Source organism: Delphinus delphis, chromosome 13 (genome assembly GCF_949987515.2).
Source record: "Delphinus delphis chromosome 13, mDelDel1.2, whole genome shotgun sequence".
NCBI lineage: Eukaryota > Metazoa > Chordata > Mammalia > Artiodactyla > Delphinidae > Delphinus > Delphinus delphis.
In genome coordinates this window covers 26,150,760-26,167,109 of record NC_082695.1, presented here as the reverse complement: position 1 = coordinate 26,167,109, position 16,350 = coordinate 26,150,760, and the positions used below count along the sequence as shown (strand labels likewise).

At 53.7% G+C, this 16,350-nt stretch overlaps 2 protein-coding genes across 4 annotated transcripts; one reads left to right on the top strand and one right to left on the bottom strand.

The window, feature by feature from the left end:
• The first annotated feature begins 26 nt into the window (after positions 1 to 26).
• On the top strand, positions 27 to 6,521 carry LOC132436081 (mitotic-spindle organizing protein 2). 3 transcript variants are annotated; one of them, XM_060028528.1, is made up of 4 exons: positions 40 to 508; positions 610 to 758; positions 1,615 to 1,794; positions 6,160 to 6,407. In XM_060028528.1, exons 1-4 carry the CDS (start codon positions 345 to 347, stop codon positions 6,315 to 6,317), a joined length of 651 nt encoding a protein of 216 aa, XP_059884511.1. In that variant the 5' UTR covers positions 40 to 344; the 3' UTR covers positions 6,318 to 6,407. The 3 variants fall into 3 exon arrangements, with proteins under 3 accessions (XP_059884509.1, XP_059884511.1, XP_059884510.1); XM_060028527.1 differs by lacking the exon at positions 1,615 to 1,794 and having other exon boundaries at positions 72 to 508; XM_060028526.1 differs by lacking the exons at positions 610 to 758; positions 1,615 to 1,794 and having other exon boundaries at positions 27 to 508; positions 6,160 to 6,521.
• A 620-nt stretch (positions 6,522 to 7,141) lies between these two features.
• On the bottom strand, positions 7,142 to 10,898 carry LOC132436079 (tubulin alpha-3 chain). The gene is made up of 4 exons (XM_060028525.1): positions 10,676 to 10,898; positions 9,992 to 10,140; positions 9,016 to 9,696; positions 7,142 to 7,476 (listed from the first exon to the last, which is right to left on the bottom strand). Exons 1-4 carry the CDS (start codon positions 10,794 to 10,796, stop codon positions 7,180 to 7,182), a joined length of 1,248 nt encoding a protein of 415 aa, XP_059884508.1. The 5' UTR covers positions 10,797 to 10,898; the 3' UTR covers positions 7,142 to 7,179.
• Between the last annotated feature and the right edge of the window lie 5,452 nt (positions 10,899 to 16,350).

Sequence of the window (16,350 nt, the reverse complement as noted above, 5' to 3'; positions counted from 1 at the left end):
AAGACGTGTCGGTGCGTTAGGGCTTCGAGGTGCGCCCCCTACCGGGGAGTCGGCGCGGAACAGTTACGCTCTGGCCCCGATGGGCATTTATTGAGCGCCCACAGAATGCCCGCGCTGTACTGGGTGCCGCCACCTCGGCTAGCGCGCGGGGAAGCTCCGTCTCCAAGGGCCCGGTCTTACGCACGCCTGCAGCCGCCCGGGCCCGGGTCTGAGCGCCGGATGGCGTGGGCGCTGCGGGGAGAGGGGCGCGCGGCGGGCCGGTAGGGGGCGCGGCGGGCCGGACCGGGCGGGGCCGGGCGGAGCGGGAACCGGACCCAGCGGCGCACACCCTCTGCGGTCCGCAGATGGCGGCGCCGGGCGCGGGGCCCGGGCCGGGGCCGCCACCGGGGCTGGAGGCGGCCCTGCAGAAGCTGGCGCTGCGGCGGAAGAAGGTGCTGAGCGCCGAGGAGATGGAGCTGTTCGAGCTGGCGCAGGCGGCGGGCGGCGCCATGGACCCCGACGTGTTCAAGTGAGCGCCCGGCGGAGGCGGGGTCCCGGGGGAGTCGGGGTCCCCGGGGACGGCCGGACCGGGCGAGTAGGGCTCACTGCCGCAGCGTGTGTTCTCGCCAGGATCCTGGTGGACTTGCTGAAGCTAAATGTGGCGCCCCTCGCAGTCTTCCAGATGCTCAAGTCCATGTGCGCCGGGCAGAGGCTGGCGAGCGAGCCCCAGGACCCCGCGGCGGCGCCCCTGCCCACGCCCAGCGTGCCTGAGACCCGAGGTCAGAGCCGGGCCTGGGCGGCGGGGAGGGGGACGGGGGCGGAAGGGGAGCAGCACCTGGCACCGAGCGGGCTTGGCCGTGAGTGCAGGCCTTTCTGTTCCTCTTGTCCCAGGACAGGCTGGGCCCATCCAAGGTCTGGCCCCTTGGGCTCCCGTCCCTAGCTTCGACTTTGCTGCCACTTTTGAGGGTGCACTTCCAGATCGGGAGGACACAGGGTGGGAGACCCAGGCAGGCTAGACCTCGTCTGGGACTTTTGCGACCCCAGTTCCTCCCCATCTCTACTCTGAACGTTTTTATCCAGCAAACATGGGAACAAGGCAGCTTTGGTTCCTGTCCTCATGACCTGTATAGCCTCTGCGGAAGTCCTCAGGGAGCAGGGCGGGCAGAGGCTTTCCTGCGTGCCCTTGTTGGCACCCCACCCGGCCCAGGTCCTACCCAGGAATCTGGACAGCGAAGCTTCCATCTTTGGGCTGTGAGTGGGCGCAGCCTGGAAGCCATGGCTGGCAGGGTACAGAGGCCCGAGGGGCCTCCTCAGTTTGGAGGGTCATGGCTGGGGGATGAGCAGGTGCTGGTGACCAGGGTGTCATGATGGAGCTCTAATCCGCTTCGGGTGTTACTTCTGCTCCCCATCCCAGAAACCCTCTGAAATGCAGCAGAACCTCCAGGCTGGCTCCTTAGCCAGAAACATCCTGAGAAGGGGCTGACGTTGGGGCGGAGGGCAGCTGGGCCCTGTGGGTGGGTGTGCCTGGGCCCTGGGCGCCCGTGACCCCGTCCTGAGAGGCCCTGGGCACTGGAGTGCAGGCCTCCTCACTGATGCACGCTGTCTGCTCTCTTTGTGTCTCTCTCTGACCTCCAGCAGCCTCCTTTCTCTCTGCCGAGAACTGTACCCCCCCCGCAAGGCCCTCCTTTTCCTCGGCCCTGCAGCCTGCGGCCTCTCCAGTTCTGCTCCACGGCCCAGCTGCCTCGCACTCGCCTCTTTCTCCGGGGCCCCCCGGTTCCCTCCGGTTCTCTTGCTGCCTGTTCTCTCCTTTTGCAGGTTGCGTTTATTGGTTTATCTCTGGGGGTTGGTACTCTCTCCTGTTTCCGTGGAAACTGCTGTGGCCCCCAGAAAGCCAGAGCAGCTTTGAGCTGCAAGGGCAGGACCCAGTGAGCCATCCCTGCCCCGCAGCTTAGGGACTGAGGGCGTGATTTCACAGCTCCGCTCACTAGAGACAAGTGCAGCGCTCACAGGACAGGCCCACACCCCGTCCCCAAAGGCTAACTCTGCTGGTGAGACTTGCGCTCTGTAGAGCTGCCCCCAGCCCAGAGGAGGACACCCAAGGGGCGGGGAAGGGAGAGCGTGGTATGCTGTGGAGAGCAAAGCCTGAGGTGTGACAGGCACCTGGGCCTCTTAGATGCCATCACCCACCTGGACTGGTTGCCTGGAGGATCAGACCATGGGTCCCCTCAACTGCCTGGTTTCTGAGCTGGGGGTGCCTTCCAGGCACTGCCAGGCACGATGAGGCTGGTGTGTTAGAGTGTGAAATGCCATGGGAGCTCTAGCTGCACCCTCCCACGTGCCCCTCCCTGCATCACCCACCTTGCTGTTCCAGGAGTGCCTGGAGCTTGGACAGGGGGCCTGAGGAGCGTGGGGACTAAAGGAGAGAGATCCCCTCACTGGGGGGTTTTGCCACTCCCTCCCTTGCTCAGTGCCAGGCCTGCTCTCAGTGCTGAGGGCACAGTGGGGCTGCAGGGTGGACACGCTGTCTGTCCAGTGCCTAGACATACCGACAGTGACGGGCGTCCAGTCTCGAAGGACAGCACCGGCCTTGCTGGAGTAGCAGGAGTTAAACAAGCTGGGGGCAGGGCCCTCGCACCAGCTGCAGAGTCCTGTGCGCTGCTGCATCCCCTGGGAGGGGGCTGAGCTAGGGTGTGGGGGGAGGGAGGGAGAGGGTGCAGTCAAGGGTGTGTTGGGGTGCGGGGCTGGGAGCACTGCATAGAGGGATGGGAGGTGGGGAGGAAGCCCCGGGCCAGGGACTGGAGAGGCATGGGCACTGGGCCCCACAGGGTCGTTTCCCCTTGAGTGCTCAGGCCATAGGTCCTGCTGGGCTGGGCGGCCACCAGCCAGGGTACAAGGGCACTGAGGCCCTGGGGAGATGCCCAGTGGAGGTAGAGGGCAGATAAGGGGCCGTGCCAGGAGTACACTGAGGCCGAGGCCACCAATGAGACAGATCTCTGAGGCTGCATGTCAAAGCATCTCTCCACACAGATCTCTGGTCACCTGGTTAATGGCAGGATCTGGGTAGAGAAAATAAGGAGCATTGTCACAGAGTAAGCAATGGGGGACCTTGGTGGTCTAGGCTGGTGGTGGGGGTTTGGGAACGTTGGAGCCAGCTGGCCTTAGGTTTCCCTCAGAATCGGAGTGAGATTGATCCAGACCAAGGGCTGGAGCCCCACTCAAGGGCTTCGCTCTCTGGGTTCCTGGCCATCCAGGTGCCCTGTGGGACCTGTCAGGCTCACCATTTCTGTCCTGAGAGCTCAGGGGGATTAGGCTTGTCTTCGTAAGGACGTGGAGTTAGGTTCAGTTGTGTGCTGTTGAAGTTTAGGGAAACCACACATTCTATAAAAAGATGTCCCCCCCAGAAAGCATAAGGTGGAGTCTGGTGTGTGGAGCCATGAGGACAGGTACCCGAGCGTTGGCACCAGAAAGGAATGGACACCTCACGGATAACTTTTATACTGATTACCCGCTAAAATGACATACTGGATGTTTGGGTTAATTGAAACATTTAAGTCAATTTCCTGTTTCTTTTACTTTTTAACATGGCTCTTAAAAAAGCTAAAGACCACGCAGGTGGCTCGCAGCCCATCTCTGGGGGCAGCACAGCTGCAGAGCACTCACGCCGAGCTTCTCCCCAACACGGCATCGGGCCGTGTGCCTGGAGGAGTCACAGGCATGTCCATGTAGGGATCACCTCCCCAGAAGTGTGGGCTGAGTTAAGGGTTAAAGCGCACACGTGCAGTCCGTGTTGTGCATTGTTCTGTCTGTATCTGTTCTGGAAGCACCGATCAAGCCCCTGCTGTGTGCTCTGCACACCCCTGGCCGCCCGCTCATCCTGGCCACCAGACCCTGCCAGCTGGCCTTGCAGATAGCAGGGCTGTGGTGTATTCTTTCCCTCTTATTTCTAACCCACCCGTCCCCCCACCCCTCCGCACACAACATGCCTTCAGTGTTGGCTCACAGCCGGTCACTGACATTTGGCCTCAGCAGCCATCTGGTCTGTGACTCCATAAGGGGGTGCGCCCACCACCCAGGAGAAAGCGCTCTGGGGCTTTCTATAATTCTCGTTCCTGCCCAGCTCTGCGGCAGAGCTCTAAGAGTGGGTGATCAGGGATCCCGGGGGCCACTCCAAAGGTCAATGGCAGAGTGGGTCCTACCGGGTCTGGGTGGTTCTCCAACTTCAGGGCCCCCCCCTGAGTCAAGGGTAGCAATGGGCTGGTGAATTTGGGGCATTTGCTTCATTAGGGGGCATCCAACACTGAGTGGCCACAGCTGGTTTCAGGGGTAGGAGGGTAAACCGGACTGTTTTTAACAGACACCCTTATCTGTCTTTGACCCTTAAGAGGGCCCCACAGGAACCAGGCCTGGGAGCATGTCCCCACCACCCCCACCGCAGCTTGTGGTCACCCTTGGCTCAGCCCCAGTCCTCACTGCATTCCATCGGACCCTAATAACCCTGTCAGGAGGGAGCTGGAGCAGGCCTGACGAGCTCCCAGATGCCCCTTGCTGGGTCCACTGGGCTCTGCAAACCTTCTTGACCTCCACAGCCGCGTGTAAAATGAGGCCTGAGTGGGTCTCCCCACGAATGCCCAAAGCATGTGATTCCTTTAGGGTTCTAAGAATCACACTGAGCTGGATAAATGGGCTATTTTCATCCTTAAAATAGTTTTCTTTGACACCTTCTATGACTCAAAGTTACATTGGTTTCTTACTTCCAGGGTTTATCGGCCTCGTCAGATTTAAAGATGAACATTACTTGCTCTTTTCTAGTTTTCTCTCATCCTTGAGTGTCCAGAGGGGCCCTGGTCATTACACTGAGGGGGAGAGGAAACTCACACATGTGCAAGCAAAAGCAAAGCTGGCTTCAAAGTGAGGCCTGCAGCTGGGACCCGCCCTGCTGCTTGCGGTGGAGCTGCGCCTGAGCTGTGCTTTGGGAGCACCCGGCACCGGGGGCTAAGCCACGGGCTCCACGGACCTGATTTGGCCTGGCTCAGCCTTGGTGGGGAGGGGGAAGCATGGCCTGAGCAGGGCACTGGCACATTGGGAAACCCTGCAGAGTGGTGGGGCCCATGTACTCACAGGGTCAGTCAGTGGGGACCAGAAGATTAGCATTTGTACCAGAGATGAGGGGTGATGTTTTTGCTTCTGTCTCCGGGAGTCACTGGGACAGAGTTGGCCCAGCTTCACCCTACCACATGTTCCTGTCTACTCCATCCGGCACTGGGGAACCCGTTACTACTACACTTCTGTCAAATCGAGTACACATGGGCTCTCGGGGAGAAGCAACGCCAGGAAAACCCAAGCTTTCAGGGTTCCAAGCTGATGCCACTGCAACCCACCCCCCGTGCCAGGCAGCACAGACCTCCTGCTCTCTGAGGAAGAACTTTCCCAGGAAGTGTCTTGAGAAGGGCCATCCTATCCCTGCAGGAGTCCTGGGGAGAAGCTAGGTGTGAGGATTAGAGCACGGACTTGAGTCTCAAATGCAGGTCCCTCTCCTTGCCCAAGTGACAGCCGGTGAGCAGAAACAACTTAACAAGCCCCTAGGAAACTGTCATGTCTTCTGTCCAAGAGCCCCCGGTTCCCCACTGCAGGCTGTTGGACTAAACCGGGATGGAGGCTGGGGGTCAGAGCTGCGGGCCGAAGGAGAGCCCAGGTTGAGGCAGGCCCAGCGGGGAGGGACTGTGACCCAAGCACGCTTGTCCCCCGGGGTCCTCTCTGTTGCTGATGCCACAGGCACTGGCCCAGGCATGACTGCAGACCTTCCTGGCTGTGGGCAGAAGACAGGCTAAATCTGGCAGGTTACCAGTGGGGGAGCGGCCAGAGCTGTGCTCTGCACCTGAGCGTGACCGCCCCATGGACAGGGCGCGTCCTCAGCAGGAGCCCAGTCATAGGACCCAGTGAACCTGAATATTTGTAGAACACTGAGGGGAGAGGGAGGAAAATGTATGAGGAAGAGCTTCCAAGATCCAAATCCAGAAGCCTGACTAACACGCTTTCTGCGTCACCATGTCTGGCGGGGAGGGCAGTTGCTGGGGGTCGACACGCCGAGCTGCCCCTGGCACTGCTTTCGGGACACAGACAATAGGTGTTGCGAGGTGGCCTCTGCCAGGTTGCTAACACCTGTGTTCTGTGTCTGCTCAGGGAGAAACAAAGGCAGCGGTGCCCTTGGCGGAGGCCCGACGCTGCCAGAACGCGGTGTCCGGGAAGGATCCAGCCAGAGGATGCCCCGCCAGCCCAGCGCCACCAGGCTGCCCAAGGTGGGCGGGCCGGGGAAGAGCCCCACGCGGAGCAACACCTGAGCAAGACGATTTGCACGGGCCCACCGCAGGCCGCCAGCCTCTCAGACAGGCTGCTCCTCCTGTTGGTAATAAACCTCTTTGAAAACCTGAGGGTCTGTTCAAGATGTCTTCTGTTACCTTTTGAATATATTAAGGCACAGAGATTTAGAATTAGTTCTGTGTGCTGGTCCTCGTCATGCTTCAGCTGAACCAACCAAGTGACTTCAACCAGTGACCCCACCTCCCAGACCTCATTTTTGAGCCTGTGAGAAAATGTGCATATTACCAGGTCTTCTGCCTTTTCACTGAGGCCCTCCCAGGGCGCTCAGGTGCAGCAGGGGTTTGAGCACAGAAGGGCTGTGACCTAGAGCTTTTAACCCTCTGTGGGTCATGCATGCCACAGAGAATCCAGTAAAACCCTTTCCCCCAAAATGCCTTGACCTTCCACATTTGCCCCAGTTTTACAGGTTTACATGGACCTCAGGTTTTCAAACTCCAATTCTAAGCTTTTATACCTTAGTCCACTTGTCCCGTCAATAAAGAAGCCTGAAAAATGGCAAATTCAATTGAAAAACCTAACTCAGTTTTCCTAGAACTATTTGTTTTAAAACCTTGGATTGGAAACACTGACTTTTTGCCCTTGGGTCACGTCACACAAGCAGAGGCTCCTTACAGATGTAGGTCCACCCACCCCAGCAGCGCAGCCCAAGCAGCTGGACAGCCGTCCACATGGCCCAGCAGAGGGGTCCTCCCTGCTCCTGTGGACAGATGAGCGTGTTCCAGGTGAGCACAAGAGACAGAGGTTTAATTCAGAAACTGTAGGTAAATATCTGTAACATGACAGTTGGCGGGGTACAGGGGGCCACTAGCCGCTCCCTCCCGTTCAGTACTCTTCCCCTTCCTCGGCCTCCGCTTCCACCGAGTCCACGCCCACCTCTTCGTAATCTTTCTCCAGCGCTGCCAGGTCCTCCCGGGCCTCCGAGAACTCGCCCTCCTCCATGCCCTCCCCCACATACCAGTGCACAAAGGCGCGCTTGGCATACATGAGGTCGAACTTGTGGTCCAGGCGGGCCCAGGCCTCGGCGATGGCCGTGGTGTTGCTCAGCATGCACACGGCCCGCTGCACCTTGGCCAGGTCTCCCCCTGGGACCACCGTGGGGGGCTGGTAATTGATGCCCACCTGCCAAAGAAGGGGAGAAGGCACTGCGTGAAGCTTCCGTCAATCCAGGAATGGTGGCTGCGTTTGTGGAAACAGAAGGCATGGAGGTGCCCACTGGTGACCCGGGGAGGCTGGGGCCACCCTGTACTCTGGGCCCAGCTGTGTGCCAGGCAAGGTGCCAGGAAAGGAAAGAGGAGCCCCAGAGCCTGCCACCCTGGCTCACACCCAAGCTGCTGGAGGGGCTGTGTCCCAGCAACTGTGACATGTGATAGGTACCCAGGTGATAGGACTATCTTCCCTCTAAGAAGGGACACTGCTTGGGATTCTTCATATGTTATTTTCTCCAGAGGGTTCAACAAGATAGGGATTAATGTCTGTAGCTGAGCCTTTTCCACCCAGGCAGATTCAGAGAACACAACTGTGGCAGAATCACGAGGGCAGGTCACACCCCTGCTTTCCCAACAAACAGTGTACACATAGCAGAGTGACAAGCACACCGTCAGAGGTCCCTGACGCTGTGTGACCACTGCCATGGACGCGGCCCACATGAACGCTTAGTAAGAGGGAGAGAACGAGATCCCAGCACTGGGACCAAGGGAGAGGCAGTCCAAGCTTCAGACCAGGGATCACATGACCAGAGGTTTTGGCAGGAGATACAGGGTCTGTCAAGGGGGCTACAGCACACGTTCTAGGCTGCTGAGCCACAGGGGCTCTGTCACAGATACTCAACCCTGTCTTTGCAGCACAAGAGCTGCCACAACAATAAGCCAATGAGCGGGGATGGCTGTGCTCACATGAAACCATTAACAAAACCAGGTGATGGGTCGGCCAGCTGTGCTGAGCCCTGGACCAGAGGAAGAAACCCAGACTCCTAGGTAAGAACCCACCGCAGCAGCGAGGGTCTGAGCCAGCGGAGGCCCTAAGAGCAGGGCTCAGGGAAGTACAGTTCCATTCCCAGAGGGAAGGTTGGGAATCAAGTAAGGAGCAAGGTTTCTGTCCTGTGTCCAGTGGAAGGTCGGAGCAAGATGGGTCTAAGGACAACCCAGGACACACTGTATAGGCTCCCCAATCTCCACTTCTCCACAGAAGGATTCATGACAGTGCTGTAAATCAAACGTTCCATACGACACTTAAATTGGATGTTAATTTTTACATGCCGATGGAATCAAGTGGAATTCAGAGACAACAGTCAGTTTACAGTAGTGCCCCAAGTTCAAATATCCCCATAAATTACCAAAATGCCCAGAAAATTCCTACATTTATATTCTAAGAAAAATTACTATAAGAAAAAACACCTTATTTCTAAATCAATCTATGTTTTCCACCCAAGAACTCCTCCAGATAATTTCTGTAAAAAATACACTCACAGAGCTGTATCACGTGATGACTCAGGAAGGAAGTTCTAGAGACACCAGTGAAGGAATGAGAACTGTCTCCCAACTTACTAATCCATGACCAAGCCTGGCTTCCCTGTATCAGGGTACCCTCCACAAAGGGGCAGCACCCCGTCCCAGGATCTGCCGCAGGCGGAAGATAAACACGCGCTACCGCCCAGCCTACCTTGAACCCAGTCGGGCACCAGTCCACAAACTGGATGGTGCGCTTGGTCTTGATGGTGGCGATGGCCGCATTGACGTCTTTGGGGACCACGTCCCCCCTGTACAGCATGCAGCAGGCCATGTACTTGCCGTGGCGAGGGTCACACTTGACCATCTGGTTGGCTGGCTCGAAGCAGGCGTTGGTGATCTCGGCCACGGACAGCTGCTCATGGTAGGCCTTCTCGGCCGAGATGACTGGGGCGTACGTGGCCAGGGGGAAGTGGATGCGGGGGTAGGGCACCAGGTTGGTCTGGAACTCCGTCAGGTCCACGTTGAGGGCGCCGTCGAAGCGCAGGGAGGCCGTGATGGAGGACACGATCTGCCCGATCAGACGGTTAAGGTTGGTGTACGTGGGCCGCTCGATGTCCAGGTTGCGCCGGCAGATGTCATAGATGGCCTCGTTGTCCACCATGAAGGCACAGTCCGAGTGCTCCAGGGTCGTGTGCGTGGTCAGGATGGAGTTGTAGGGCTCCACCACAGCTGTAGACACCTGGGGGGCCGGGTAGATGGCGAACTCCAGCTTGGACTTCTTGCCGTAGTCCACCGAGAGCCGCTCCATGAGCAGAGACGCAAAGCCCGAGCCGGTGCCGCCCCCGAAGCTGTGGAAGATGAGGAAGCCCTGCAGGCCCGTGCACAGGTCCGCCTGCGGGAGAGCAGAGGCCGTGAGGCCACGCCCGCATGAGCCGTGCCACCACCCCCACGGGCCCCCACAGGCCCCGGTCACGGCACACTCTTCCTCTGCAGGTTCACTATACGGGTTCAACCCATCCACAGGGAACACGCATCACACTTAGCAGTTACAGACGTGGACGCACTGCGGCCACACCGGAAAGGAAGACCCTGCACTCATGGTTCTGCTGGGTTTTGCCAAAGTGATGTCCCGGGGAGATCCCGGGCCTCCCCTCCTGTCCAGGAGGCCTTCCCAGGGCCCTTCTCACCAGTTTGCGGATCCGGTCCAGGACCAGATCGACGATCTCCTTGCCGATGGTGTAATGGCCTCTGGCGTAGTTATTGGCCGCGTCCTCCTTCCCGGTGATCAGCTGCTCCGGGTGGAAGAGCTGCCTGTAGGTCCCCGTGCGCACTTCATCTGCAGAGAGGACAGCGTGCCCGAGACTCTAAGGACGGTCGCTGACTCACCGGGATGGCCAGGTCCGGGGAAACCTTCACTTCTACAGGCACGTGCTGTGCCTTGCAGGCCAGCAGCGTCAGCGTCTCACAGAAAAGGTCTCCGTGTGATACACATGCCTCATCTGCTGTTTATGGCTCCGGGAAGGTCCAGTCAACCCGAGGAACAAATGCCAGTGTGGCCAGTTCCCAAAGGCGAGGGAATGCTCACACCGCACAGGCGGTTCTGCGCGTGCATGTTTTGTTCACACCCACAGCTACACCCGGGGTGTTGCTGAAATGGCCCTGACATACTAGACATCAGCGTGACTTTTGCCGGGCGCCCTCTGTGGCCTGGGTCTCACGGGCTCCAAGGTGACGTTCTGTTCTCTCCTGGGTGGCCGCCACTGAAAGGTGCTCTCTCCTGGCAGCTCCCCTTGGAAACTACCTCGGGCTTCTGATCTGGAGGAACCCAGCAAAGGTTCTGTGCTTCCCCTTCTAAGTCTAAGGGTACCTACCGACCACGGTGGGCTCCAGGTCCACGAACACGGCTCTGGGCACATGCTTGCCAGCCCCAGTCTCACTGAAGAACGTGTTGAACGAGTCATCCCCACCGCCGATGGTTTTGTCGCTTGGCATCTGGCCGTCGGGCTGAATTCCATGTTCAAGGCAGTAGAGCTCCCAGCAGGCATTGCCGATCTGGACCCCCGCCTGCCCCACGTGGATAGAGATGCACTCACGCTGGGAACGAGAATATACACGTGAGGCCCCTCAGCTTCAAGGCAGTTGTCACTATGTGGCACGCAAATGAGACCCAACGTCTTAAATTAATATCTCTAAAATCTTTTGGCTTCTTAACGTCTTATCAGACATTATTGTCCCATGAGCTTCCAATGGTCATTTTATGTCTGAGCATGGATGGAGACACACTTGAACTGTGAAAAGGCATACAGCCATTATAAACATCTTCCCAGCGAGACTTCCCTGGTGGCACAGCAGTTAAGACTCCACACTCCCAATGCAGGGGGCCCGGGTTTGATCCCTGGCCAGAGAACTAGAACCCACATGCATGCCACAACTAAGAGTTCGCATACCACACCTAAGGAGCCCGCCTGCCACAACTAAGGAGCCGGCGAGCCGCCACTAAGGAGCCTGCCTGCCACAACTAAGACCCAGCATAACCAAATAAATAAATAAACAAACAAGTAAATAAAACATCTTCCCAGCAATCAATAAAAAACGTTAAAAATTTTTACAAGGCCTTCCCTGGTGGCGCAGTGGTTAAGAATCCGCCTGCCAATGCAGGGGACACGGGTTCAAGCCCTGGTCTGGGAAGGTCCCACATGCCGCGGAGCAACTAAGCCCGTGCGCCACAACTACTGAGCCTGTGCTCTAGAGCCCGTGAGCCACAACTACTGAGCCCGTGTGCCACAACTACTGAAGCCCGTGCACCTAGAGCCCGTGCTCCGCAACAAGAGAGGCCACCGCAATGAGAAGCCCACACACCGCAACAAAGAGCAGCCCCCGCTCGCCACAACTAGAGAAAAGCCTGCATGCAGCAACAAAGACCCAATGCAGCCAAAAATAAAATAAATAAATTAAAAAAAATTTATACAAATAAGCAGTCAAGCCATTTTATTTCCACCTAAGGCTGTATTTACCAACCTGATATTAGCAATGGCTTAGAAAAAAAACATGAAGTAACACTTTTCAGTCATTAGACAATAGGCAGCAGAAGACAGCAAGTGATTCCTTAGAGCACGGAAACAAGGCAAGCCCTACAGATGCCCCAGAAGGCTGCTGGGGACCGTCCAGGCTGCAGCTGAGAGAGGAGAAACCCAGGGATCTCCCTGAGGTGAGCAGAGAGAATCCTGTGTTGAGAGAGGTCAAGGCAGCTAGAAAGCCTGGTGCTGGCTTTCTATCTGGAGGAGAGACAGCTGCATGGAGAGAGCTCAGGGAGATCAGCAGGGGGGTCCCGAGTCCCCACTGTGGGCTGCTCAGCACAGGTGGGGAGGGACCCCTGAGCTCACACCTGCCATGGCAGAAAGACATCCTAACTCACAGAGCACTGGGTGGAGTCCTCAGTAGTGGGGCCAAGTGAGGCCAACCCTAAAGGCTGGTCTGAATCCACTTAAGAAAGCTGAAAAGCAAGCCTCAAAAGGATCAAATTGTTCCCAGGTATACTAATAGCAACCTCCCAAAAGCCTAGAAACAGTTGAAAGAACAGCCAAAAAAATCTAACACCCAATAATGTAAAATTCATGTCTGGTATCCAATCTAAACTTACCATATACACCAGAAAATTAAAAAATAAAACCTAGAAAAGTCGGACAATATTACCATATGAAGAGAAAAAGCAATCAATAAAAACAGACCCAGAAATGACAGATGATAGAATTAGTAAACAAGGACATTAAAATAACTATTATATATCTACATGCTCAGGAAAGTACAGGAAAAAATGAGCATGATAAGGAGAGACATGTTTGATATAAAAAAGACCTAACTCAAATTGCTAATGATAAAAAAAGACAATGTCTGAAATGAAAAACACACTGGATGAGATTAACAACTGATTATAAATAGTTTGTAGTAACTATAAATGAAAAGTGTACTTTAAAAATTGTATAAAAGGGCTTTCCCTGGTGGCACAGTGGTTAAGAATCTGCCTGCCAATGCAGGGGACATGGGTACAAGCCCTGGTCTGGGAAGATCCCACATGCCGCGGAACAACTCAGCCCAGTGCACTACAACCACTGAGCCTGCGCTCTAGAGCCCGCGAGCCACAACTACTGAGCCCATGTGCCTAGAGCCCATGCTCCGCAACAAGAGAAGCCACGACAATGAGAAGCCCGCGCACCTCAACGAAGAGTAGCCCCGGCTCACCCCAATGACAGAAAGCCCGTGCACAGCAACGAAGAGCCAACACAGCCATAAGTAAATCAATAAATAAATTTATTTAAAAAAACTGTATAAAAACTAAAAAACAAAAACTCCCCAGCAGATTATATACTAAGAACATTTGAGAATGATGAAAAAGTTCTGGAAATAGTGCTGATGGTTATACAGCATGTAAATGTACTTAATGCTACTGAATTATACACTTAAAAATGGTTAAAATGGTAACTTTTGTCATGTGTAGTTTACCACACACAAAAAAGGAGATACTCAGCAATAAAAATGAACTGTGTTGCAACAACATGGGTGAATCTCAAAATAATTATAGTGAGTGAAAGAATCCAAACAACAACAAATTAACTCAATGATCCCATTCATATAAAAACCTAGAAAATACAGAAATGTGGATTAGTGGGGGAGGGAAAGGGGGTGAGGCAGAAGGGAGGATTTACAAAGGGGTACCAGGTAATTGTGGGGGGTGATGCATATGTTCATTATCTTGATTGAGGTGATGATTTCATGGATAATCAAGATGTTAATAAATATTAAACCTTGTCAAATTATACACTTTCAGTGAATACTTTGTCAATTATACCTCAACAGAACTAAAATAAAAGGCAAAATGAAGCCGTTTTCAGGCATTCAAAAGCTGAGAGAATTAATCATTAGCTGAGAGTAGTAGTCACCACTACAAAAAAAAAAAATGGTAAAGGAATTTCTCCAGGAAGAAGGAAAATCATACTAGATGGAAAATTGTAACTGCAAAATTGGACTGAAGAATGACAAAACTGCTAAATATGTGGGCAAATATAAAAGACTTTATACCATATTTTAAAAATATAATTGAGCCCAGCACTTACTTCTGGATGACCACTTCTGCAAATTGGTGCACACAGACTTTTTACCTGATCTGATGACCAAATAAATGGAAAATGATGCATGATCTAGAGAATGATATAGGGAATTTTTACATTGCAAATAAACAAAGATATTCTTACTGGAAACACGAAAGTCTCATGAGACTCTTGGTGACTAACACTATATTTTATCTGCACACTGAAACAACACACTAATCAAAGAGAAGGAGAAAAATTACTAGAGATTTGATCTCCTTTATAGCTTCTAATAATAAAATACACTGTATGATTAATGAAACTGTCCGTTGTAATGGGAAGAATATGTAGCAAGTAACTGTGTCACTCATTTGTGATTTTTTTTTTTCTTTTTGTGGTACGTGGGCCTCTTACTGTTGTGGCCTCTCCTGTTGCGGAGCACAGGCTCCGGATGCGCAGGCTCAGCGGCCATGGTTCACGGGGCCCAGACGCTCCGCGGCATGTGGGATCTTCCCGGGCTGGGGCACGAACCCGTGTCCCCTGCATCGGCAGGCGGACTCTCAACCACTGCGCCACCAGGGAAGCCCTCATTTGTGATTTTTATCTTTAATAAATTCAGCCATGTGTAGTGTGATAAGATTAACTCTTTACACGTTTAAGGTAATGCTATAAAGTTAAAAACTGAAAAAAAAATAATTGAACAATAAAGCAAAAATAAAGATTTATTATTGTGGGGTTTACAACTCATATAGAAGTAACATACAACAAACAATAGCATAGGACTTCCCTGGTGGCGCAGTGGTTGAGAGTCCGCTAGCCGATGCAGGGGACACAGGTTTGTGCCCCGGTCCAGGAAGATCCCACATGCCGCGGAGCGGCTGGGCCCATGGGCCATGGCCACTGAGCCTGTGCGTCCGGAGCCTGTGCTCCGCAACGGGAGAGGCCACAACAGTGAGAGGCCCGCGTACCGCAAAAAAAAAAAAAAAAAAGAATCCACCTGCCACTGCAGGGGACACGGGTTCAAGCCCTGGTCCAAGAGGATCCCACACGCCACAGAGCAACTAAGCCCGTGCGCCACAACTACCGAGCCTGCACTCTAGAGCCCGCAAGCCACAACTACTGAGCCCGCATGCCACAACTACTGAAGCCCACGCCCCTAGAGCCCGAGCCCCGAAACAAGAGAAGCTACCGCAATGAGAAGGCCACGCACCACAACGAAGAGAAGCCCCCACTCGTCACAACTAGAGAAAGCCTGCGCGCAGCAACGAAGACCCAACACAGCCAAAAATAAATAAATAAATAAGTATATTTAAAAAAAAACAACTCAATAGCATAAAGGCCAAGAAGGGGGAAATGGAGGTATTGATATATCGTTGTGAAGTGGTGTAGCAGCACTTGAAGGCAGACTGGGATAAACTGAGTGAGCAGGGTGGGCTGGGTAAAAGCCCATTAACCATCTCTACCGACATCTGGTTTAGTCATCCAACAAGAATGAACATGAAATTGCAGCAATAAGAAATGAAACGGGACTTCCCTGGTGGCGCTGTGGTTAAGAATCCGCCTGCCAATGAAGGGGACACGGGTTCGATCCCTGATCCAGGAAGATCCCACATGCTGCGGAGCAACTAAGCTCATGTGCCAAAACTACTAAGCCTGCGCTCTAGAGCCCGCGAGCCACAACTGCTGAAGCCCACATGCCACAACTACTGAAGCTTGCATGCCTAGAGCCTGTGCTCCACAAGAGAAGACACCGCAATGAGAAGCCTGCACACCTCAATGAAGAGCAGCCGCCGCTCGCCACAACTAGAGAAAGTCCACGCGGAGCAACCAAGACCCAACACAGCCATAAATAAATAAATAAATAAATAAATAAAAAGAAATGAACAAAAGATGGAAGCTGAAGACCTTAAGTGCTTGGCCAGATCACTAGCACCATCTGCATTATCTATGCAGCATGGGCTTTTACTTAAAGACATCTCTTTTGGATAATGACAAACCTGGTTTTTCTTAAAGCCTGGCTTTTCTCAATATATATTTAAAGGTTCTTAAATTGTTTCATATCTGGGCAACTTGAGTTTTTAGGAACCTCATTTTTAATTTGTATTAAAAGTTTACAACTTGCTATTTTCGAAAACTCAACAAACTGCAAACACTTTTTTTTTTTTTTTTTGGCCATGCTACTCGGCACGCAGAATCTTAGTTTCCTGACCAGGGATCAAACCTGTGCCTCTGCAGTGGAAGTGTGGAGTACTAATCACTGGACTGCCAGAGAATTCCCCACGCACTTTTTTTTCTTCTTTTCCCCCAAGCACTTCTTAATAAAGGTCTTGATTAACACAACATATTCAAATAATACAAAATATGTTTTCTAAATATTTGAACTAAATTACAAATCCAGTAACACAAAGGTATCTGAAAAATCCCCAAATATTTGGAAACGAATAACAAGGGAAATTAGAAAG

What these genes read in the sequence shown, in the direction of transcription:
- LOC132436079 (XM_060028525.1), bottom strand. Translation starts at nt 10,796, where the DNA reads ATGCCAAGCGACAAAACCATCGGCGGTGGGGATGACTCGTTCAACACG. An exon ending in CCTGGAGCCCACCGTGGTCG is followed by an intron (nt 10,141 to 10,675) that starts GTAGGTACCCTT and finishes TCCTCTCTGCAG; the next exon opens with ATGAAGTGCGCACGGGGACC. An exon ending in TGGACCGGATCCGCAAACTG is followed by an intron (nt 9,697 to 9,991) that starts GTGAGAAGGGCC and finishes GCTCTCCCGCAG; the next exon opens with GCGGACCTGTGCACGGGCCT.
- LOC132436081 (XM_060028528.1), top strand. Translation starts at nt 345, where the DNA reads ATGGCGGCGCCGGGCGCGGGGCCCGGGCCGGGGCCGCCACCGGGGCTG. An exon ending in CAGCGTGCCTGAGACCCGAG is followed by an intron (nt 759 to 1,614) that starts GTCAGAGCCGGG and finishes TCTGACCTCCAG; the next exon opens with CAGCCTCCTTTCTCTCTGCC. An exon ending in CCTGTTCTCTCCTTTTGCAG is followed by an intron (nt 1,795 to 6,159) that starts GTTGCGTTTATT and finishes GTGTCTGCTCAG; the next exon opens with GGAGAAACAAAGGCAGCGGT.